The sequence below is a fragment of the Gymnodraco acuticeps genome, unplaced genomic scaffold, assembly GCF_902827175.1.
Source record: "Gymnodraco acuticeps unplaced genomic scaffold, fGymAcu1.1, whole genome shotgun sequence".
NCBI lineage: Eukaryota > Metazoa > Chordata > Actinopteri > Perciformes > Bathydraconidae > Gymnodraco > Gymnodraco acuticeps.
Genome location: NW_022992081.1, coordinates 562,446 through 588,912, shown reverse-complemented (window position 1 = coordinate 588,912; position 26,467 = coordinate 562,446). Strand labels below are relative to the sequence as shown.

The 26,467-nt window shown below is 41.8% G+C and overlaps 1 protein-coding gene across 1 annotated transcript in view; it reads right to left on the bottom strand.

The window, feature by feature from the left end:
- Positions 1-26,467, bottom strand: part of LOC117537260 (xylosyltransferase 1-like) — a 103,553-nt gene that overhangs the window by 41,141 nt on the left and 35,945 nt on the right. The window contains 4 exon segments of the mRNA XM_034202428.1: positions 3,075-3,187; positions 3,189-3,278; positions 3,934-4,106; positions 9,714-10,290. Of these exon segments, the coding sequence (XP_034058319.1) occupies positions 3,075-3,187; positions 3,189-3,278; positions 3,934-4,106; positions 9,714-10,290 (953 nt within the window).

Here is a 26,467-nt window from a genome sequence, read left to right as displayed (position 1 = left end):
TTGTCTCAAAAGCTCAAAGCTCAGACTTCTTAAAAGCCGCTCTGAAGTCTATGAAAGGGGCTTTTAAGAGAATAAAGAGGTAAAGGAAGGAGACTGTGTAGATTAAAGCTGGGAAAGAGGGTTGCACCCTGACAAAGCAAGCGTGTAACTCATCCTCTGGCCTCTCTGGACAGAAACACACACACACACACACGGCATATCTCCCCACAGACTCAGCCCCTGTGCTGGTGTGAGGGGCTCTGGGTTTGCCTTTTGAGAGCCATCCATGCGGCAGGACAGACATTATCAGGGAATTAGAGGGGAAATAATCCATGTCTCCAGTCCCACTGATAACAACAGCAGCAGTCAGGGCAGCGTGCCACCCCCCCCACACCTTTAGTGCCTACTGTTTGGTCAAATAAGAAAAGTATGTGACCACAAATACTTAAACTGCTCCTAAGAGAGTTCTCATAGGTCTTACTTTGTGGTGTTTCAAAGTCAGTGTATTACCTACAGTCAATGACGGCTAGTTTGGAGTCAGAAGGGAGTAGCAGTACAGTAGTAAAGCTTTATACTTGTGGAAAAGGCAGCAACAAAACCTAATTTTGGCCAACTAAAAATAAATCAGTAGCTGTTTAGGTGTAAGCTTTATTTACAAAAGAGACCAATATTTTCCCGGCTTTGCCATTCTTTTATACAGACCTTTCCATGCCAGCAGACTCCATTGACTAATATTGTGTTCTTACCTCCATGCTGGTCTACCGCTACCTTGATCGGTTAGTTAGTTTGGGTTATTGCGTGACTTCCGTGTTTTCAAGTGTTGGTTCTGATTCACCAAAGTCAAACAATAACACTAATAAACAAATCGATGGTAGAAGCGTTAGACCAGCGGCTCCCGAGGTCTGCAAGGGAAAATTACAGTTTCTGTTGATGGAGACTGGAGAAAAGATCATAGATAATAGAACGACTTTCCTGCTTGAGATGTATTTCTAATGGCAATATAAAACTGTAGGGAACACTTAACCCAAACTCTAACCCTTTAAGGAAAGACTGATGCACATTCAGGATATATTTTCAGCTTAATAAATGACATTGGAGTCATGGAGAGAACTTGGTGTAATGTCAACTTTGGACACAGCACCTTGAGGTGTGATTGAGGCATCTGCTTATTCCAACACGGTCTTCTTCCTCCGTGCTGTATTGTGCTATAGTAAGTTCATAATGACAATGTAATGCTGTGTTTATTCTCGAGGGGGAATGTCTCCAAAGAAAATCAGAGAGGATTATCAGCGACAAAACAGCTGAGTGGGTTTGGATTTCTTGCTTGAGGAGACTTGAGAAGGAAGCCCCCTCGAGCAGAGGTCTGAACCCAGGCCTGCCACTTAAAAGGACCACAGTTCAAATGAGTAAATAGACAGTCAAATCTAGCTGTGGTTTCGAATGCACTTGTTAAGCAAAGATACAAGATTTGCATTTACATATTTCTAAATGGCATGGATCTAAAACAGGCGGTTTCCTCTTGTTCCCCTTTCCTATAACTGCTTATTCTCGCTTCCTCGCCTCTCCCTGTCATTTCTGTCTCTCGGCTCCGTCTTTCCCTCTATCAATCGTTCCGTTTCCCAACAGATGGGGCTTAAAACCTTCACTGTCAGCCTTTTTCACAACAACATCACCCTCATGCAAATGAGGATGCAAAAGACGGGAAGAAAACAGTGTCTCGGTGCATGCACTCGCAAATACCTTTAATCATGCGCTGACAGGCGCACGGACAGGCGTGTACACAGACAGATGCTGAACTTCATCGGTATATGGGAAAACATCCGTACATAACAAGACTGAACCCATCTTTGAATAAAATCCACATTTGCCCCTGCATCCTCGCTCCAGCTGTGGAGACATCAGATCCAGCTTCTTTCTGCCCAGCGGCCATTACAGCCTGTCTAAACTCAACTGGTGGACATCTGGCTGCGCAGAAGAGATAACTCTCCCCTTAATAGGAGGATTTTAATTGGCTGCTGCAGAGCTACATCAAAAACCCAGCAGACCCTGAACTCCCCAAAGGACTATAAACTCGCAAAAAAAAAAAAAAAAGTCACAAGATGTCTCGTCCAATAGGCCATTTCCATGACTTCATGTCCAGTTCACGTACACTTAGTGGCTTTAATGACCTTTTACAGCCTCTTTAAGGGGATGTTTTGGAGTGGTGTGGAGATGACTTTAGTACCGTACGTACAGTACACAACAGGCCTGGAGCGTCGATAGGTATTGACCCTGTGCAATTCAATTCTAATTAGTTCAACATGTAACCCTTTCAATGGAGTGTGAGCAAAGGAGCAGGTATTCGAAGAGAAGGTGTGAACGCATAGTGTTTGAGAGAAGCAGAGGTTCTACTTCATTGATCTGTTTGGTGTGGAGTGACTCTTTATTTAAAGCTCACAGTTAACCGCAGGAACCCATACCAGTGTGTATTGAATTACTGCTAGCATATTGGCTGAAAGTGCTCTGCTATTGTTGTGCCTTTGTCACAGATATAACTGTACACTGCTTACACCTAAGTTCATTTCCTAACAGGACAATTCTCCTGTCAGGCTAGCAGAGAACTCACAGTTTCCTTTTTCTTTTCTTGACTCCACCTTTAACAGAAACATTTGCACATATTGTACTCACACTACCTCATTGCATCTCAATTGTAACCTTAATAAAAAAAAAAACTACTCTGCACACTTTTGTAATGTATATAGTATCCTATGTATATAACTTTTTGTTAATTGGTCTATTATAGAGTATTCTTACTTATTCTGCATATTTTATATTGTGTATTCCTAAGACAATCTATTTATATATTCGTTCTACTGTTGATATGTATATTTTTACTGTTTATGTTTGTTTATCTTTTTTCTATTCTCTTTTATCTTATTTTATTAAATGTCTAACTCATGTGTAATGGACAATTTACATGTTGCTGTGATACATTTTTTTTTATATCTCAAATCTGGAATAAAAAAATCTAATCTAATATATATAAATAACCTCAGTCAGGTCTCCTCTACAACCATGTACTAAACTCCAATTGCAGTAAAAAACCTCTCTGTTACCTGATGGGGTAGTCGGCAGCACTGAGGTTGATGAAGAAGTCCCAGCTCCAGTCCCTCATGGCCAGCAGGTCGGCCATGCTGCGGAGGTACATGGTCAGCAGACTGGCCCCCCCCCCAGATGGTGGCCATGCGCCAAGGTGTCACCCTCACATTGGGATAATGGGCAGCCATGGCTTGAATCTGCCTATGCAGATAGTTGGAGCGCTGGAACAAAACACTCTAATTAATATAATGTCTGATAGCAAGAGAGTGATGTTATTGACAAACAAAGAACATTGTAATTAGGAGTGAATCTTTCAGTACCTCCTGTATCGAATACCAATGTGTTCTTAGTTCAGTACATAAGGGAGTTCATTTTATGATCTACTCTTATTGTTAGTAAATGCGGTATGGAAAATGATGCCATGAAAGCAGAGTATAAGAAAAAAGTTTTTATATATAAATACCATAAATTAATTGCAGTAATGCTAACACAAAAAAGCTCACATTTATTCATATTTAACATGCATAAACTACAGTTGAAATGAAAAAAGAAATGCTGACTGTTGCATTTATTTTCATAGTGATATTTGGTGGGATGTCTCAAATTATCGCTGTAAAAATTGTATTTAGTGCAATGTTTTAACCAATCACACAATGTGACACAACTTTGACTAGATGTGTAGGGTTACTGTCCATCAGAAGCAATTTACAAGTTATTTTGATTTTTGTAAGTTGGGAAACGATTAAGAGTCTTAGAACATCAATTCTTACATGAAGCAATTTTTACAGACCCCCGAGTTTAAAAGTCTATTCAAACTTCCATTGATGAAATGATTGATTTGCAGGTACATCATGTTTGTCCTCTCTCTGTGCTCACCTGATCCACGTGTATGTAGTAGTAGTGCGAGCTGTGGAAGATGGCTTTGAAGAGGCGTTGAAACTGGCGGGAGGATCGTCCGTGGACCACCAGGACAAACGCTATTCTGACTGGTTTTATAGGAAAGATCTCCACAGAGTCTTCATCCCACTGGACATTAGTATTGGCTTTACCTGTAAGGTAAGATAAGACAACATTTATGTAACAACACCAGGGAACATACATCTTGTATTAACGACATATTCACACAGCATTGCATCAGTAATATAACCAGGGGTTGTTTGCATGTTTGATTGCCAAATCAAATCTGTAATTTACATGATTATCTATGAGAGGCTGCACAAACAGCGCCATATGTTACTGTATAATGGGGGAGCACCTATAAATATCTCTGAGGGATAAGGAATATAGTAATAAAATGTCATTCTTTCAATAAACAACAAGGGAAATAGCTTCAAAACAAGGTTGCTCAGCAACACGGTAAGTAGCAGAGTGGTATGATTAGCATATTCATATTACTTAACTGCTATGTAACAAGTGAACATAAAGTCGATATTTTACATTGTCTTTCCTGCCACAGTCGGAACTGGGGAAATGCCTATATTTCTAAATGTATGCTCTTTTGAAGATATAATATAGGACTATTATATAGCCATTATGGTTTGAGAAACACTTACTGAGCAGGCTGTGGTTTTATAACTTGTGCTTCTTTTAAAAGGGATAGTTTGGATCTGGGGCTGTAGCAACGGTTTCACTTTAGCAACGGTTTGACCTACAAACAGATCAAAATCAGTTTGAACGTAAACTATATTTCAAATATCTTTGCTGCTTTACCTTCCTATCAAACTGAATCTTTTACCTTTGCTTTACCAAGGCAACGAGACTCTATTGAAAAATAAAGACATTTGCTTTTTGCAAACAAGAGGGTTGCTTTTCTATGCTGCCTTGATTGTTTGGTTTGTAAAACTAACTAATTGAAGCAGTGGTAGACCAACCGCAAGGTAAAATATTTCTTTGTGAATGGAATCTGGTAGATTTAAAGAGACCATAGATAGTTTTAACTGCCTCAGTGCCCCATCGGAAAGAATAGTGTACCTAAAATCTGATATTGATTTCCATGCTGGTGTTCCTGTATGCTTCTACGAGCTTGTAAGGTAGGCCAACAGTCAGGTGGTTAACTGACTATAGATAACTACATCATACAAATCCACTTTAAAGAAACCAAACTATCCTTTAGAATACATCAGATGTCATGCACAAGGAACACAAGTAAGTTGACAACCAAGATATAATAAACAAACTTAGTAAAAGAAAGTCCGACAGCTATTTCAGCCCTACTGTGGAAAAAGCATGAGCACAAAATCTCTTATCGGTTTTTGTGATTGAACTTGAACCATGACAATTTCAACCAGACCCTTACACACTGTAACTACTATCCTCATTCAGACAGGAATCCTATAAACGATTCCTCTGGGGTGCACTAAGACAAACAATTGCTCTTCAAAACTTGAGAAGAAAAAGTGTATCGAGGCAGTTCTGCATGATCAAGTCCCACAACATTACATTACACATATTGTTTGTTTTTAACCTCAGTTATTACAGCAAATGTGGGCATGCAGCTTATGAGACATGTTTGTTTACAGAACGTGCCTTAAGTATATTAATTACTATAATTTGGGACTTCAGTTCCCAAGAGCCTGCAGTGCTGAAGAAATAGACGAAGCTACAGTAAGGGAGTTCTGAGCGCACATTGAAACAAATTACCCCTCCCGGCTCCTCTCCCAGTCTGGCCCTGAGGCTCCTGTAATTACTCAAAATGTTAAAGGCGAGTGTCACACGTCGGCTCTTTATTAGTCGACAGCGACCGGCTAAAAGGCTTCTTCCCCACTGTTTAACTAATCTCATTCATTCAAATGTAAGGGCAGGTGTCCAACATGGCTTTGTTTAAAGGTTGACCACAAGGTTGGGTTAATGACAGGCTCCCTGGGCTCCAATTGGCTGTGGCTCCTGTTAGTCACTCATACTTATTACCCGCTATTACCCGCTATTCTCTCTCTCTCTCTCTCTCTCTCTCTCTCTCTCTCTCTCTCTCTCTCTCTCTCTCTCTCTCCTCTCTCTCTCTCTCTCTCTCTCGCTCTCTCTCTCTCTCTCTCTCGTCATCTCTCTCATCTTCGTCCGACGAGTCTCTCTGCATTGCATCTCTCATCAGAATCTCTCTCTCTGATCTTCGTCTCATCTCTCTCGCTCGTCTCATCTCTCTCTGTGTGTGTGTGTGTAGGTCTATGTGTGTGTGACAGCTCTTGGGGGAAATCTGCTGTGAGCCGTATCAGATTGAGCGGTAATTGGTGGCCAGCTAAGAAGGTTCACTGGTTTGCTTTGCACACGGATAATTGGCCAGTCGTTTCACAAAGCACTTTGAGAGTGTGTGCTATGCTAGCTAGCTGAACTAATGAGCACTGCTATGTGTTTGTGTGTGTGTGTGTGTGTGTGTGTGTGTGTGTGTGTGTGTGTGTGTGTGTGTGTGTGTGTGAGAGAGATAACTTACATTTTACTGTCAGTTTTGTCGAGCATGTGTGTTTATCTGCAGAAGAGCTTGACGTGTAGTATTTTTCTGCACCTGAAGGCACTGCGGGCCTTTTTCCGAAAAGGAAAAAAAACTCAGAAGCCCTCTTCTTGAACTCATCACTCTTCATCATGCTTCCCATCGCCATCAATCTTTTAAACTGCCTCTACCTCATCTGCTATCACCCCGCTCTCTTCCTCCATCATCTTGTGTAACTTCGGGCTCTTACCAACCCTCCATCTTAACTGCTCATAGAACAAGAGCTGAGCTTTATCCCAAAGGGCTTGTTCCAAATTGCATTTGGAAATGTCTCGGGGATGGCGTCTGCTACATCGAAACATCAGCAGAGCCAGCTCTGCAAACATAAATCATATCCATGGGTTTGATTTTTAAGAATACAATAAAACACTTAATTTCCTTTTCTTTAAAGATATGTTACACTTTTATTGATCCGCAGTGGGGAAATTCAATAAAGTACGTTATATATGTAAAGCTGAAATAAAGGCCACTTGGAGGAACACTGAAATATTATCCCCTCTTGAGTTGAAATTAAGAACGTTAGCAAAAAGTTGCCTATTTACACATCCAGCAAAAACAGGGCAAACTAGCTAACCAGCTACATGATAACCTTTAAATGGTTTCGGTATCCTGCGGGATACAGTCTTTTGACAGGCAGTTTCCATGTGTAAACATTCCTATCTCCAGTTAACAGCTTCACTCAACAAGATGCTGGACGACAACAACCTGCCAAGCGAAATATGTGGCTCTTTGTCAGCTAAATGCTTACTAACTGAGCATCAAGCTGCGCACAGCTGACAGTTGTGGTGTGAAATGATGCTTTGAGAGCAGCGGATACAAATAATCAAAGACACTGAGAAACAGTGAAAGAAGCTATAAAGCTCATAAGGCTGATGTAAACTTCACAGTATGGTTTGTCTTTAGGTGTGTCACAAATTCCTTACACAAATTCGTTGGCCATTAGGTTGAAGCTATTGCTGAAAGGTCACTGCCAGCCAGCACTCCTGCGGGAGCAGCGCAGTCACATTACTATTAGCCAAGTTAGCATATGGGAGGCAAATAGATGAAACATGTTCCTGCTGTATTAAATGACGCTAATACCCGAGCTATCACAATTGCTAATCTAGCCGAGGCCTCAAGGACGGCATACCGATCAAACCAAATTGAACAATTTTCTGCTAACAAGGTTAGGACTTGAATTGGCATGGGGAACAGAGGAGGGGAAGAGAGAGAGAGATAACACATTGGCAGGCAGGCAGGCAGGCCGAGAGTAGGAAAGAAAGTGATTTAATTTAGCTGTCGTGTTTTTGCAGCCCGCCATCAGGGAAAAACCTTTTTCAATTTCTTTGTCTCCTCTGATCAAACTGTCAGTGTGAGTGGGATGATGCGTTGCTGTGTGAGATGACAGTAGTTTGGGCACAGAAACGATACTACTGCTCTTGGGATGGGAAATGTACAAAAGTTGGTAAGTCACGGTGCCTCATCGAGCTCTAAAAACAGGGGAGAGGGAGGAAGTAGAACAGGCAGGATGTATAATAGCTTTCTCCTCCTTCCCTGCTGTCCGTGCAGCCTTCAGTCCACTCCCATGTGTGTAAATGTACGTGCGTGTGTGTTCTGTTAACTTCAACATGGTTGCTGATGCGAGCCGCCCACCGACGGTGGCAGCCGCAGCAGATTCTGTTTACAGATCCACAACCGGACTGCAGATGTCCATCATTTCATAGAGAAAAGAAAGCCAATGTGTGTGTGTTTGTGTGTGCCAGCTTGAAAAAAAGAAGATCATCTCTGTACTGTGGCCAACCCAACAAAAATTGGAAACCAACTTGAGAGAAAAGCAGCATCCCCATTTTATCCAACAATTTACTCCACTAATTATATTTTGGCAAAAAAGGCATTTCCTGCCTTTGACAAGAATTAGATGTTTTCTTTGAAAATGATTTACTACTGCAGAGAGTAGGAGCAAATAATGAGAGCACAATGCAATGTCAAACTTTATGAAGAGCGGACATTGATAACCTGTCAGCATTCATTTCCAGGAGATTTTCCTCTTTCACTTCTATTTTAGTGAGTCTGCCTGAATCATCAACTCAAGGAAAAAATGATTGATTTGAGATGACCAAATGTTTGAGGAGCACAACAGTAGGAAGCTGTTACAGGTGGTTCCTGTGTCCCAACTGGAAGATGTATCTATCCTCATACATCTTAAAAATATTATGAGTGCATACATACTGTACATAATGGGTTTCAGAAGAAATGCCTTGAACAGAAACTCTAACCCAGTGTTAAGTGTTTCTTCGTCCACTGAGCTAAATAAGAAAATGTTGTCAACTGAACCAACATTTTGTTTGTAAGACGTTAAACTAGAGCTATGAAAAAGAAACTGAAACGTATAAAAACTATGCTCAATGATATCACCATTTTGATATAAGCTGTGGAAAGGTTTTCAAATCCAATATTGGAGATGAACTGTAGAGAATTTATATTCTATAAAATGTGTTGGAAAAAAACATTAAAAACATGTCTGTATATTGGTAAAGGCACCTGCCAAAATCGGTTGGAAAATATCAAATGTAAAAAATCCAGGGTCTTGTACTTCTACTAACAAGCCATTTTCTACCAGATTCTTACACTATAAGCAATAGGGTCTTACATAACCCGAAACTTTTCTGCCAAAGTGGTTACTTTTGTATTTTTCACTGGTTAAAAGTAAAGCTCAGTTTTGGAAATGGTGATATCACATATTTCTGTGGTGGCATTTTACACGACTGAATGCATTGTTCAAACAAAGATCATGAAATAGAGGGCGAAAAAGTATCAAATTGAATAAACTCTATTTATATTCTGAGTACTTGGGAGGGTAATGGTTTGGTACTTGTATGGTAATGATCCAAACCATACCAATCCCCATTTTCTTTTTTCATTCCAGGCAACTTTGGTTATTTATACATTATGAAATGTCATAGCAAGATACTTTACGTTGTATCCGATTTTACACGCTAAACGCGTTCACATAACACAACCACTTGGAACTCAAAAATCAGGTGCCCTCAGGTGTTAGGAATCTCGATAGATATCGACCCATTTTGTCATACGATTTGTGTGAAAAATACAAAGTGACTGCCCAAACCACATAAACTATAACGATTTGTATTAAATTAAATCAAATAATCAATCAAACTAATTCAAATGAAGGACTCACCCTCGAGAGGGCAGTACCGAGTGACCTTCTCGGGCATTAATTGCCCTTCCTTGTGTCTGCAGTACACCTCTGCGATCTGTTGCCGGCACTCCTTGCTCTTGGCTCTGGATAGAGCTGAAATGGCTTCCTTCCCGCTGATCTCACACTTGGGCGGCTCATCATAGGTCACCTCCAGCGGCGCGGCCGTTGCCTGCCTCCTGTGCGGATACTGATGTCTGTGTTGTGACTCGGCCTGCTGGGCCTGTGAGGCACGGTAGTGTTGCCGTGACACTCCCCCGACACCTCCATGGTGGGAGGCATTGTTTCCCAGCGCCAGCGTCTGGTGGCCTACAGGTAGAACCTCGTTGGAGTTTCGGCTCGGGGAGGTGTCCCGCCAGGCCTGCTGCTGGGCATGCGCTTTTTCCTGCAGATGCTCCCGCTGCTGTTTGCTGCTGGTGGCCCCCACAGACTGCCGGTGGGGCTGCGAGCGCGCTCCAAAGTTACTATTGTCTATGTTTTCAAAGTCTTTGGGTACAGAGTTCTCGTTGTTGCTGTCCACTCTATTTTTCTCCTTCGGCCGGTGGGAGTAATATCCATCCTGGAGGAAGAGAAGAAAAGCAATTTTAGTGGTGGGAAGAGAGAAACGAGGAGGAGGGAGGACACAAACAAGAAATCAGAACTGAGTGAGCGCGGTGCATATCAAATGTCGGATTAACAATCAATGTGGCATGTATGAGTGGGCAGCGCCGTATTGAACCCTGAGGCATGAAATGAAGTAGCAAGGACTACAAGGTGCAAACTGACTAGAGGTGATGCAGGGCCGAGGGGGCTCCGTTGCTCTCCGTGCCATCATCAGATTAGCCTCAGTTTCAATTACATTCTCCCTCAAATGGGCAACACACTCCGTAAACAGATGACCAAGAAAGGATAAAGGGCTCGAACATGACTGTGTGAGTTTGTGTGGGTGTTCGTTTTTATTTGTGTACACCTTGGCTTGTACAAGTCTTTTTTTTTTGAGAACCTGAAGAAATTGTGTGGCGTGTGACTGTAAAGGCTGCACTTGTCAACTCCGTGCGTCTGTAAATGTGAGATAGTGTGAGTGTGTGTGAACGTCTGAATGTACAATTTCCGTATCTTTCCAGGGGAATGGGCTGAAAGCGAAGGAGGCGCACAGGGGAGAGCAGAGAGGGGAGAGAGGGTAATGAGTGAGAGTGGTGGAGTGCAAGGCGAAGGAGCGCTGACACGAGGCATGAGTTCTGGTCCCGGGAAGCGCTGGCTTGTTCCAGTGAAATGTGCCATGGTGCATCAAACAGGAAAACTAAGAAAGCTGCCTGCTGCTGTTGCACACCTTGCTAGACACGAAAAAGGAAGAGGCAGAGGGGGGTGGGGGAACGGAACGACAAACAGCAGCAGAGGAGAGATGAAGCTCATAACAACAGGAATCCCTGATGTGTTTCTCCATTTACAAGACACAAAAAAGGGAGGAGGGGAGAACATGTGGAGGGAGAGCTATAAGTGCAATGTGAGGTGTGTGAGATAGAATGGTAGCAGGAGAGGTGAGAGACACACGGGGACCAAGTGAGATGCTATTGTGAAGCAGGCGCTCGCTTGGCATGGAAATGTCTCTCCACCCCTAAAGCCAGGCCTGTTATCAGCCCATCAACCTTCCCTCTCTCCAAACACCTTGGACCAGCACAATTACAAAGGTGGCTGGATGACACACTTACAGAGAGGCAGGAGGAGGATGATTTTATAGAAGTGAACACAAGAGCTAAAAACAGAGGAGGACACAAAACAATATCGTCATTGTCAGCTCCTTTTAAGCTGCTGCCTCGGCAGAGGTCTGAATCCGCCATACCGGACACCTTAGAGCGTGTGCCTCTCCTCTTCTTTACTCTTTTTTCTCCATCTGACTTCTTTCCACTCTTTGCCTTTCCCCCTCTCCTTCCCTTCACACTTCACACACCCCGATTCAGCTCTCATCCTTCCTGCTCCACATCTCACTCCTCTTCCCTCATCGTCTCTTCCCCTATTTTCACGTCTTTCGCACCTCCTATTCTCTCTTCAATTTCGTCTCATCTCCTACATCTGTCACAACCCCTCCCCCACCCTTCCTTGTCTTTCTCTGCTCTCCTCACGCTGCCAGTTTAAACAGAGCATGTTGTCTGAATGGCAGAACCTGCTAATCCTGCGTGTAACAGCTGCTTAGGCCAGTGATCACCTAAAAAGAAATCCCTACTTGCCGAGTTTCAAAGGGAATGCTTTAGGGGGCTAATCCATGCACTGCAAGTCACTGGATGTTTGCAGAGGTAAAATGAGTCTGTGTGCATTCACGATTATGTGAGTACAGGGAATGCTTCTTGAGGCTTTTTCTTTTTATAAAAGTGTTCACGCGTGGTGTGTGTGTGTGTGTGTATTGTGTGGGTTTTAACGGAGGAGAGGTAACAGCAAGTAAAGAGGCAGCATGTGTTTGCCCTGGAGAAACGGATACTCGCACTTTGAGTACCGTGAGACGATGAGGGACACATTTAAATTGAAAAAATGCCCAAGTGAGCACATTTTAAAAACAAACAACAGCAACACATCTTTGCTTACAGCACGTAGATATCAAATGTTGGCTAAAGAAGGAAGCGTTACTCTAATATGAAATCTTAAAAAAGCCTGTCTTTTCACACAGCCTCATTTCCACAGCGTGGCTTACTTGAGGCATGTCTGTCTGTACAATATTAGGAAACTTATGGATTTATGTAGGGCTGAAACTAATGATCATTTTACTATCAATTACTCAAATTGTTTACAAATTATTTAGACTAAATAAGAGCAGACGACTGTTTAAAAAAACGTTTATCACAATTTTAGAGAGCAGCATTTCCAGCAGAATTCTTTAAGGGCATTGCCTTAAGGAAAAAAATGATGACATTTTAAGGATATAACTTCTTATTAGAGGATATATATCACTCTCATGTATGTCAGTACACATGAAGGTGTAGCAAGCAGATAAATAGCTAAGCATAAAGACTGGAAACGAGTGGAAACCGTCCAACAGAAACGGAAGCTGACTGGGTAACACACTAATATTTTGCTGCAGTGAGGTCTTGGCCTACGAATCTGTTCTACAGACTTCTGTTTGTTATATATCCTGGCAGAAAAATAACACCGGGTTCATTATAATGTATGTAAATGAGAATAATGTATTACTAATAATCACAGTCAAGTGTTTGTTCCAACTCATTCAGCACTAGTAATACTATTTTCATCCAATCTGACAAGAAGTGAGATAGCATATTTCTTAAAAGTTTGAACTAATCCTTTAGTCAATCCGAGCAGTGGCACTACAACCTATACCAATGGAACATGTATTGGATAAGTACTGTAAGGCGATTCATTCAATCCAGAAATGTAGCTGATAATAGCTGACACTTCTGATTCATTTCAGCAGGTGAAATGAAAGGATCAATCACATCATATGTTTTCTTGCAGTAATTAATCAGAGCAGCACATTGCAATGTTTGGAGGAATAGAAAACATTTGGAGCCAAAGCAAGAATCCCAATCAGTCACAATCAGTTGCCTGATTGTTCCAAACCAACCCTCTAAAACCCAAAGATATTTAATTCGCAATCAAGTAAGAAATGACAAACAAAGGCAGAAATGTGTTGGAAATGTTATCGTTTTGCTTGACAATTGAGTCATAACAAATTAACCAACCACTAACATTACTCTAGAATTTTAACTGACGGATTAATAATCTAATTTACATTTTACAGAATGTTTAAACATTTTGTGTCAAACTGCTTTCTGAATGAATCCTAGCTGGCTGTAATTGTTTTCTTTTTGGGGAGAAAAAAAAAGGAACAGCATCACAAAGATGTTGATTTGTTGCAAATTCATTGACACGGATAAGAGTTGAGGTTAGCCCCCATGTGGCCCTGGAGTGGAAATGAGTAATATTTGTAAAACTGGCACTGAGGAGATTCCTCCGGATAAACAATCTTCACACTGTGCTCCCTCCCTCCCTCCTGTGAGCAAAGGACTCCAGTAAGTGTGTGTGTGTTGCTCTTTAATCTCAGGGACTAGGCTCTAAGCAGGAAGCGGCGGGACACAGAACTAATAGTAGTGGTGGCCATTGAGGATAGAAACTGCAGATGGAGCTGAGGGTAGCTATAGATTGATTCAGGGGATATGTTTTCATACTCATGGGGAGTGTCGGGGGGGGGCATGCCAGGATTGCCTGGCATGTGGTGGGCTGGCTGTGCGCGCACACAAGCACACACACACACACACACACACACACACACACACACACACACACACACACACACACACACACACACACACACACACACACACACACACACACCACACACACACACACACACACACACACACACACACACACACACACACACACACACACACACACACACACACACACACACACACACACACACACACACACACACACACCCCTCCCTTAGCTCTTCTGAGGGCTAAAAGCAGAGGGGGTAAACGTTAATATCATCCATCAAAAGTAGGTACATTAGAGAGGGCTGTGGGGCTGGGACTTTCAGCACCCCCTCCGGGAATAGTTTCGTCCATTTCTCAATACGGAGCTGGCCCTTTTCACTTTTCCCCCCATTTCCTCTGTCACAGGAGGAAATATTTCACCTGTCCTTTTTCTCTCTCTTTCCCTTTCTCTCCATTCCCCCCAATCTCCTGAAAGCACATATCTCTCTCTCAGCACCTGTCCAGCTCTACCCCCCCCTCCTCCCCAGGCCCAGGAATCATCCCTCGCTCTACGATAAAAAGCCGTACATCTGCCCCGCCCCCTCCCGTCCCCCCTTAATGCCATCATTTACCGTTCCAGTCCCATGGTAGATGTGAGGGAAAGCAAGGTAGCAGAACATATCAGTTTCACCCCCAACCTCACAGCCCGCTTCCCATAAAAAACATCATTCGTACAGGGGACGAGGTGAGATAAGCTACCGTGTGTGCCAGCAGTGATCCTCAGTCAACACAAGCTGGTACAGAGACAGTCATGCAGACAGCAGCCATGCACATATGTTTAAGTTACTGCAGGTATACAGCACTTCCTGTATGTGAGTGGGTGGCTGACAGACTTCTGCTGCGACCCGCCTGCCATGTGGCTAACGAGCTCAGATTAACGACCTGGACTGAATCCCTGCGATACTCGGAGCAAGATGCTGCGTCTGGCCTGACACAGGAGACAGATCCACTGACAGACTTACAGCTGCTCCAGCACCTCAGGACACCTCGTGGAGAAATGAGCCGGAGTAGAGCGGGGACGACCTAAATGCTTAGTGACTTCTAAGCAGTCGTAGTTTAGCAGAGGTAGAGTTTGGGGGCCAGAACAGCTGCTCTACAGTTTGGGTATCATATACTATACAATACCAAAAAAGAACGATACATTGACTAATCCATCAATCAATTGAAAGAAAAATAATTCAACTTTGAGAGATTTTTATCCCTCAAATATGAAAAATGTACTACTTTTCTCAGATTATAATCATGTTAAACTGGGAGTATCTGGGATTAAGACTGAATGAACAAGATATTTAAAGACATCAACCTGGACTTTGAGAAACTTCAGATGGACAGTTTTCTGGACCAAAACATTTATCATAGAATCTAGAAAATAACCAGAGGATTCATCAATGATTAGAATAATTGTTAAGTCCAGCCCTTATACAGACAAAAATGGCAACTCTGATCTTCACCTCAGTTCAATGACAAATGGACTGCAGTCAGAGTTTCAAAGTGCCTGAACTGTACCTGAAGGTAAGAAAACTCAAGTTGGAAAGCAGGTAAAGAGATACAAAGATGAGCCAAGGAGATATATTCTGATTTCATGAAAGATGTTGTGCATGGTTTCACTTTCTAGGCTTTTTATCACAATGTATCTTCTGTTCATGAATATTTCAAGTTTTGCTGCTACCTCCCTCTATTATTTTTCTCTCTTTGTTCAATCTCTTCAATCCCCTTTCTCCCCCGTTGGCTAAAACTGCAGGAATGCTGGTCACATGTAATGTAAGAAGGTACGTGAGTGTGTGCACAAATGCACGATTAGCGGCAGCTCTGAATGAACAGTCTGGGTTTGGTATGCACAGAAGCCTCTTATTGTGTGCCCTGCCTGAGCAAAAGTGGTAAAAAGGGAGTGTGTATGTGTGTGTGTGTGTGTGTGTGTGTGTGTGTGTGTGTGTGTGTGTGTGTGTGTGTGTGTGTGTGTGTGTGTGTGTGTAAATGCGCTACAAATACCTAGGGAAGACAGAGAGCGGGAACCTCTGAAAACTGCTTACAGGCTTTAGGTTTGGGAATGACATTTGGAGAAAGATGCATTATCTGAAAAGGAGGTAAACATAAAAAAAGACAAATGATTGCAATCAGCTACTCATGGATGAAGCCATTAAAGGTCCCCTATTATAGTTCTTTTTTCATTATAGGTCTCAGATATATACAAAACATGTCTCTGAAGTGTTTGGCTCGAAATACCAAACAGATCACCCATTGTAGCATCCCATAATCTCCTCTGTTTCAGCCCGGTTTCAAAAGTGCTGATTCTCTGTCTGTTACTTTAGATCAGTGGTCACTGACCAGTGGATCGCGAGTGTGGTGCGGGTAGATCGCGCACCGTTAAAATGTTACAAAAGAAAGAAAATTAAAAAAAAGTTTTTAGATGTAAACCTATCATCCACCACCCCGTTAGCAGCTGCCACTTGATTGACGTATCTTTGAGACATTCCTTGTCGCTCCCGAAAATAATAGACTGACTTCAAGTGATGCTGCATATTTTTAAACTCACTGCACTTATGGTAGATACAAAATGAACATATTTTACCGTGAATGTATTGTAACGTTTTCAAAATGATGCCGGAATAACTACATACTGATACGGGTTAGTAAAAACCATGAATTAATGCTTTGACAAGTGTGCAGACAGACGGCAGGCGAAAAACCTTTTAAAATGCGTGTTTTCTGGATGGAGATCGGATCGATCAGGCTAAACTAACTTTGTAGCTGCTCCGTCCAAACTCATAACAACATGATACAGACACAGATACAACAGCGACTGTATTCGCCATGACACAGACGGTCTGTGTTTTGTACATGTTGTTCCAGTTTCTGAACAGATATGAGGAGCTGTGAGCTCTGAGTGCTAACAGCTAACGGCTGATGTTTTGGTTTTCTGATTCAACGTCAGTGACGGCAGGCTGAGATTTTCTTTGTTGTTGTTGAAACTTAAAATGATAGGTACGATTGTAAATATATATATTTATCCTTTTTGACATGTTAGCTGTGTTGTGTTCTTGGATTAATCAAATTGGAAGTTGCACCAAATGATTTGATGCAATTAGCCTATATAAAAGGCCTCAAATTGGCAGTACTGTGTGGGCTGTCTTTTTCACTCAATTCTGCAATAGGTAGATCTCGCCTTTCACCAAGGCCGAGGATCTTGGGCTTAAAAAGGTTGGTGACCACTGCTTTAGATGAAAATAAGGAGCCACTCCCCACGCCCCTCTGCGAGATATATCGTTAAAAGAACACAATGGTGCTCCAGGAGGAGATTCGGGTGATAAGGTGGGGGGTTGCCTTGGTTGGTTATTGGCTACTGGTTACACAAGCCAAAAAATCATTATGACATCATAAAGTGGCCAAAATCTGATCAGCTCATTTTCAGATTTTTTATATGGATGGACAAAAAGATGTTTTTTTATAAAATACATGAAAAAGTAGATTTTTTTATAATAGGTGACCTTTTAACAAATGACACTGGGTTTGAGACTCATAAGAGAGCAGAGGGGACTTCACCAGTAGCTGTTCATTTCCCACTTTGTCTTGGCTATTCTTGTATTGTGATTATAAAGCTTCGATGGGTGCTTTTGCATGCATGAGTTTCAGCTGGGCAAGGATACAAAGAAAACAGATGTCTGCCCACCTAACCACATACACTATAAAGATAGATGGAGTTCCTCTTTCTTTATCATGTAATTTATTTGCAAAGTGCTGCATGAAAACCCCCCCACATTATGGAGAAATGTACTAACTGTGAGGGGAATCTCTGTGGAGTCAAAGTGGCCACAGTGGAATAAAAAACACTTCCCTCACAATATGTTTGCATGCCATTGCAATACTTTCATGATCTCTCTCGCAACAGTGTTTTCCTCAGTTCCTCTGTTTGAGTTAAGATGATGCTCAGCCCACAGAACGGGTTTATGTTCTCCGATGGCCTTTTGATATATGAAGCCCATAACTGTGTGGTCAAAAACATCCTGGGATACTAAAGATAAGTGTGTGACTGTACTTGATTGACATCTCCTTTACCCTTTGTTAGCCTTGTTTGCGCTATTCTCATGCACTGTTGTTCATACTTGTACCTCCGTGTAATGCACTATAATTCTTATATAACCTACATGATCGTGAGTCAGTAAGCTGATTGTTTTGGTGTTGAAGCAGAAATCAACATTGACTAATTTCTTACGTAATTTGGAGCCAAATCTACAATGTTTTCCTTAAAGCCCCTGTCACACTGTCCCAAAATTGACACCAGATGGACACACGAATATGAAACTGTGAATTTCGCACGAAGATGGCCCCGAACTTGGTCAACAGCCAAGCAAAAGCCGAAGCAAGTACGATGCCTACAGAAGGCCACACGATGGCACCCGAACCACACACGAAAATATGGTCGTAGACTTTACTAATGATTTAGAATGTATCCAGACTCAACGTAAGAGCTTGTGCCTCTTCGGGGGTGCTAACATTTAAACATACACTTTATTCTTTACTTTCTCCGTCTTTATATGTAGATTAGAAGATATTACTTATCTCCGTCATGTTGTTTCCATAGCAACAACAACTTCCTGTCAACAGCGTACATTTGCCTTCAAAATAAAAGCATCTAAATAAAACAGGAAGTTAACCTAAATTACATTTAAGACATACAACTGCAACAAAAGTAGCAAAAACAATGTAATATCCTTTTCAGTTTCACAGAACACAAATTGGGTTATTTACATAATATGTTTACATGATTTTATTGTGCAAAAAATGCAATCTCGATGTCATCGTACTATAATACGATGGCATTGCGAGGGCTTCACGTAGTCGTGTTGCCTTCCTAAGACAATCGGGCAGCTTCTTGTTTCCTTCGTATTGTGTTCGTGAGGCGAAAAATGTCCCGATGGCACCGATGATCAGACGAAATGACATGATTTGACGAAGGGCAAAATGGACACACGAATTCAACACGAAAATAAACATTTGCAAGGTCCTTCGGCAATTTTTTGGCATGCCAAACGTTTTGCCACCGCTCACGAAGTTGCTGCCGGAGCCTGTTAGCAATTCTTGAACGCTGAGAGCAGGAGAGACTGAAAAGAGTCAAGGGAAGCTTATAAAAGCGAACAGCATTTAATTACACAAAAGATGCGGTGGTGTACAAATGAAATTTGTGGGTGGCGGCTCTCCCCCCATGCGTCCGGTCAGCCCAGGTCAGGGGGTAGAAGTAGAAGAGATCGATTCTTGGCTTGCCCTTCCTGTTGTCATCTGAGGTCTTCTCCTATTGGCCGGCATCGTGGGGGGCGGGTCCAATGCAATTCCTGCCTTTTTCTGTTGCTAAATTACATCATTCTGGTGTCTGTGGTTATTTAAACATTCCCTAATAAACGTCATTTCAGCGTCAATACATGAGTGTTAAACCCAGTGTGTTTAGGGTACAACATCACGCAATTTCACCTTCAATTCACGGTTTGAAAACGTAGCATTTCGCCACATGCTAATGCTAACCGGAAATGAAGAATTTTCAGAATAAAAGTGTTAAATTAATAGTTAGTGTGAACTTCCGTTTTTTTCAGAATAAAACTGATTTAAATTAAATAGTGTATTTAATTCAAATTACGCCATATCAACATTGATTTTAATTTCTAACAAGCCTGAGAAACTCCACCGGCGGTCATACAATGGCTTAAGATGCCCTCACGAATGGCCCGATGTTGTTACGATCAGAGCCGAATTTGAACATTTCCTTTATCGTGTGTCCATCTGGTGTCAATTTTGGCACAGTGTGACAGGGGCTTAACCTATCCAAGTGGTTTTGTTGCCTTAATAGGTTCTGCACTGCAAGGGATTATTCAAGCGCATTTATTACAAGACATTTATTGGAAAATAGACAAAAAACATCAAAAGAAAGTCATAGGATATCATAAAAACATTTCAATCAGAGTGCATCTCTTTTTTTGGATAAAAGTCCAGTAACATCAAACGGTAAATGATCAAAATGCATAATCTACAACCACCCTAAGATAAGAACTAGATACAGAAGTCACACATCCTTATTGTCCAACATTACATAATCAGGGGATAATGCCACATTTCGAAGCCATGTTGACCATGTGATGTTGGGCTAATGTTAACAGCAAAGCCTTAGATCCTGGGGAAGCAGACATGCCTTGTTCACACATTTTGACATTATGTGATTAACAGGGCAAAACATCTTTATTTCTTCCCCGGCTAGTAACACTCAAACGATTAAATACAATTATCTTTTTTAGAGAATCTGGAATCTAGGAATGCAATCTTATTCAGGCTAATCCATAACCAGTCACTCTGCATGAGAGCATCAGATAAATGTCTGAACTCTAAATGAGTCCCTTAATGCACCACCTAGAATATGCTCACTTCTGTGGAAATGAACTGAAGTGAATGCTACAGTGGAAAAAACTGTGAATACTGTAAATGTGTTGATATCCTCTGGAACTCCCACCTCTAAATTGGATTAAGACGAAAGAGAGTTGAGAGGCAAACTCCAATAACCCCAGAGATGTATTCTGAGTGTGTGCCGACAACAAAATAACCCACACTGAGAACAATGATAGAGCTGAAATCCCCAAAGCATGTGGCAAAAATGAAGCCGGGCAGCCTGAGAATTACAAGGTTTGGTTTGCCTTGTCCCCTTAAAAATATTTACTCGACATCCCATCAGCTTACATAGATGGATTACTAGACACACACGCACACAAAAAGGACACATACATACATTTCAAGAGTCACTTACTGTAAACACACACACCCAACACTTGTCCCATGTGAGACTGGTTTAGTGCAAGTTGCATTGTCCTGGTGTGTGTGTGTGTGTGTGTGTGTGTGTGTGTGTGTGTGTGTGTGTGTGTGTGTGTGTGTGTGTGTGTACTACATGCAGCAGAAGCCAGAACCCAAAGCAGGTGTTGAGTCAAATGCCTCAGCGTTAATTTACAGTATAGAGTTTGCTGAAGTGTACTCAAAAACAACTATTACCGTTTGCATATCCATGCCCACCCAGACTTTCTTTATTCATTACATGAGTCTGACATGCAAAAACAAGAGGGCATTCACAAGCATGTTAATCCGCCACATACAAAACCCATTTTCACAACAACATGAAATTCATTTTTATGGATTTCCATTTCTATGTTAACATTGCGGCAACCATGTACCGGGGACATTTAAATGTGTCTATTTTGTGCTCCAGAGGTGAGGCCTATTAACGATCGATGCGAAATGACACCAAAATGATGGTGATTTAGCAATAAATGGGTGCATTTATGTAAACAGGCATCATTTTATTTTAATATCCTTTGATTTTATGAGCATTAATAAACGTTCATAATATCTAAAGTGGTTTTGTAGTCCAGTGAGCTACAGTAGCAATGCTGCCTGAATCAGCAAAAGCAAACATTAGTCACCCAGCAAAACATGACTTACTGCTATAAGACCTAAGCACAGCAATGTACGCTAATGAAGCATCCGTGACAACTTGTGAAAAAGAAACTAAAAGCTGGGGTGGAACTGTTTTTTGCTTTAAAATGTATTTAAAACATTCCCCTGAGCTACAACATTGGAATGTTTCCAAACTACCTCCTGGGTATTTCCAAAAAGTTACACAGAGTAACGTCCCAACTAACTAGCAGCTATTGAGGCTAACATGAGTTATACTCCAACTTCTCCTCCAGAACATACTACTATCCCTTTTGTAAACATCAGGAGACCAATTTGTCTAATCTTTGTGGGTCCACAGTAAAAACTCAGAAAATAATGGACCGAATAAAGCTTTACGGTCCTTTAAAAGTAGTTGTAGATTATCTAAAAGTCCTGGAAGCTTTGGAGGGAAACTTGGCTATAGGTGAATACAGGTAATCTGAATATTTTGCAGCTCGGTCAGACACAGTTCTGACTTTAATATAAAAGGGTTTCAATCCCGGAACCTCACAGGTTATGTTTTGAGGTCTGCTTATCAAGACAGAATGCTGAATTTGACAAAAGACAAATACAACATAGCGTATCAGATCATGTAATACGTTTTCCCAGGGCAGAAACACATAGATACACTGTTTGATTGACGCCAAGAAAACCAAATTCCCCTAAACCAGGGGTCCCCAAACTTTTTCCTGTGAGGGCCACATAACTTTTCCCTTCTCTGATGGGGGCCGGGTCAGTTTGTAACAGAAAAAGTGTGACGATCGCATGGGTGTCTAAACGTAAACATTTATTGTTTTCTAGAAAGCCACACATAACCAAATATTAATAACCCTTTCCGGGATCTTCACAGAAAAAAAGTCAGGAAATAAATAATAACACTATTAATGAAATAAATAACACTATTTATGAAATAAATAATAACCAAATAACCCTCTCTGGGTTCTTCACAGAAAAAAAGTCCATTGAAAATTACTGTAACTTTCTGTTGTGCCGTGCACAATCTTAACAGGTAAAAGTTTAGCTTAGTTGTCAGAGCAGAATCTCTCAAAATAAACGTGGATTTACGTAAAAAAAAAATTTTTTCGGGGTTCGGGTGTTTTGTTTGATTTTAAACAAACAAAGTCTTGGCTTTCAGAATATGAAACTTTTATTTCCAATTTATTTATTTCTCACTCGCAATCTGCTCTTCCGCAGCGCTGCCCCCCCCTCACTCCGCTGAAATTATGAATGTAAGAGTATAGTAATCATAGATAACACCGCAGGGTCCGTTACAGTTTGTTTTCATCTGATTTCAATTAAACAAAGTCTTGGCTTTCAGAATATTAAACTTGTTTCGGCAAATTCAGATGATAAATACAACTTTGAAGCTTCGGCATAATTACAAGCGGAGAACGGAGTAACTTGACGTCACAGCAGGCATAACAACAGCCGGTGTTTCTCGTGATTGTTTTACCCGGGAAACAAACACAATACACACAAACGCAAAATTACACAAGCACACACACTCACACACACACGTATACACACACACTCGCGAGCTTCCCCTCCAAACAAAAATATCTTCCCTCGGTAGTATTTTGATAATTTGCTCCGCTAATAATCAATCAGATCGATGGATTCCAGAGAAGAGACAACTTTGAAGGCCTTTTTCTCAAAATGATGACTCGGTGACAGTCATTATATAATGTGACATATTTCGCTTAATATTTGAAGTACAAAAACAATCCTGATATCATTAGAAAGCTAGGAATATCCTCTTTCCAACAGTGTATTCAACTCAAAAGGTGTCTTCGGGTCAATGCGACTGATTTAGATAGAGCAGGTCACAACATTTTGACAGGGGCTAGTCTAGGATTCGCGTGGCCAGACTGAAAAAAAAAAAAAAAAAAAAAATCATAATGCGTCTCTGGTATTGTTCAGGGGGCCGGGCCAAATGTGGAGGCGGGCCGTACCCGGCCCGCGGGCCTTAGTTTGGGGACCACTGCCCTAAACAAATAACATTACGGATACACAACAACTACTTTAGTCAATGTCCATTTGTGAAGTAGAGTGAAATAATATTATGTGTGCTCACTCTATCGTATAAAACGTCTTACTTTCTCTTTTATTCTCCAAACCACTTCCTGTTCCTGCCCTCCGCTGCCTCCCCGCTGGGCGAACCCTGGGAGTTTCCACATGGCAACAGGAATCTAAATCATACGGCTTACATACAGTCTATTAGCTCTATATCTCTCAAGGGCATGAAAGCCCTTTAACAAGCCGTGAGGAGATACTGGCTCTCCTCTTACTGTGTCCCCTCGCTCTTTACCCCCGCCTTGCTCTGGTATACCGGCCTCTTATTTCCCTCTGTGAATAAACCCCAGAACTTTACATCTCCAGCTTTGAATGGGGCCCATCAGGCGATTTCTGGGCCATATCTCACAAGGGCATGAAAAAGCCTCACCCCCTCCCTCTCCTCCCCGCACACCTCCCTGTTCATCCATGAAATGACACCCCTATTTAATCAATTGTGAATCATGAAATTTTGCACAAGAGACCCCTTTTCTTTGCACTTGACAGTGATTGAACCGCACAGCCATGCAATTCCATTCACCACGGCGATGAGAAGAAAAGGGAGCGCGGGAGGGGCTGCGCACTGTGCATTTTGTGTGTGTGTGTGTTTGAGAGATGAAGGTGATTTCCTAAGTGACATCATGGGCCCCATGCTGAATGGCGATGCAACAGAGGGTCCCTTCTGTGCATTGAGGCCACGTGGTCCGGCAGCATAGTGGGATCCTACAGCTGATCTATAGGGGTGCAAAGGAGGTGTGTGTGTGTGTGTGTGTGTGTGTGTGTGTGTGTGTGTGTGTGTGTGTGTGTGTGTGTGTGCGCTACAGAGAAAACAGCCCTTCACATAAAGATTTTATAGAGAACATGGGTCAAGAATATCAAAGGAGAAAAAGGGGGTTTCAAGAGAGAGACAAGTGGACGAGACAGAATAAGTGTAGAAGAGTGGATAAGAGAGTTGGAGTAAGAGACCCCTGACTGGAAAGGCCCCCCCGTCCCCCTGCCTTTCTTCTGCATGAATGGGCTGGTGGGAACGACATGTGAATGTGTGATATAAGGTCTGCAGTGTGTGTGTCGGGGAACATAGCTGAGATTCCAAGCGTCTGTGTGACATAGCATTGACATAGCGTTGACACCGAGCGACCCCGACTGCAGAGGTCAGGGTGAGTCAGCTCCTCTGTGACATGGCAAGACAGAAAGTGACAAGCTTTGGATTTATCCATTCGCACACCATGTCATTCAATGTATAGGATGACGTGGATATAAGTCTGAGTGTGTGTGTGTTCCTCTCATGAGACAGTGTTTGAGTACAGCATGCTAATGACGTGCAAATATATCACAGCGGCGAGAGCTTTGGTTTCACTTCCACAATGCAACCACAAAGTCTGCCGGCAGGACAATCCAGTCATTTCCTATTTTAAGTATTAAGGGAATAGATGACAATACAAATTAGGACTAGACATCACCCATTAACAGTTGAAAAGCTTTTATTACTTTAATTGTATTTATTAATAATGTTCTAGTTGCCTGGTTAGTCTAGTGTCCACAACACACACCTCCACATGGGTTCAGACGAGGCTCATGCCATGTCACACATCAGCTTGCTCTCTGTCTCATCTGTATGCAGAGTCAAGAAGAATTCAGCTCTGGCAAAATAACACCCAAACGCATCAGGCCCCGGCAATAACAAGAGGTACTTTTCTGGGAACACAGTTTAGCAAATGATACAAATTGTTCATGACCTGTGTCATTCTAACAATACAAAGAACACACGCTCTGTGCACCGGGGTTATGACCCTATCTGCTCTGTTTACAGCTGTAGAGGAAATTAATTTTAGTGCACTGATAGAGGGCAGAAAAACAAGGTGAAAAGATGGTGAAGAAGCACAATGTTTATCACCTCAGGATTGATGTGTGTGTGTGTGTATGTGTATGTGTATGTGTATGTGAATGTGTGTGGTGTGTGTGTGTGTTGTGTGTTGTGTGTGTGTGTGTGTGTGTGTGTGTGTGTGTGTGTGTGTGTGTGTGTGTGTGTGTGTGTGTGTGTGTGTGTGTGTGTGTGTGTGTGTGTGTGTGTGTGTGTGTGTGTGTGTGTGTGTGTGTGTGTGTAGACCTGAGCTTCTCCGGTGAGCCCAATTGCAGAGAGCTGCAAGTTAATTCAAGAGATACAGACAAGAAAGATTTTCAGTTTACCCCAATTAGAGTTTGGGCACACACAGACATTGAGCCAAGACCGGATGGATGACTGAATCATTGAGAAAGTTTAGTTACCTATACATTCAAACCTCAGTGAGTGAGATATTTTGCCTGAATAATTGTTATGAAGGACACAAATGTATTGTTTTAAGTTATTACCTTGATTTATAAATGACTATGCGCCAACCACAAGGCTTGTGAACAGTGATCAGTCCAAAAACCCAGAGAATTGTTATAAAGAACTAGCTTTAAGTCATTGTTTGAGGTGTTTATATCTGGTCCAAATGGTCTTGACTCAAATGTGAGATGTCCCTCAGAAAGAAAGGCAAGATGTAATAATCGTAAGTGACGGAAGTAGTCATGTTAGAATGAAAAAAAGAGCTTGAGAGAACATTTCAAACCCTTTCAATCCTGTGAACAACTGGCCGATTACCCAATTGCCAAACCAAAGTGGAATCGCTAGAAAATAATTGTGTCTCTGAATTATGTTGTTGTAATGGTGATGGTTTATCCTGTTTTTCTTTTAGCATTTCAATAGGCATTCTTCATACGCCATACTGATGTCTTTTGTGATTTGCTGCCATATGACAAAATGTAAGCTGTCCTCAATGCAACAAAAATAGAAATAGATAACAACACGACTTTACACTACTTACTGAGCTCAGCAAACATTCAAATAACATTAAAATAACGTAAAAGTTGCATGTATTTTGTCTTTAACACAAAAATAGAAAGACAAAGAAACACAAAACAATAAACTGTGAATTATGGAGTAGCCCTTAAAAT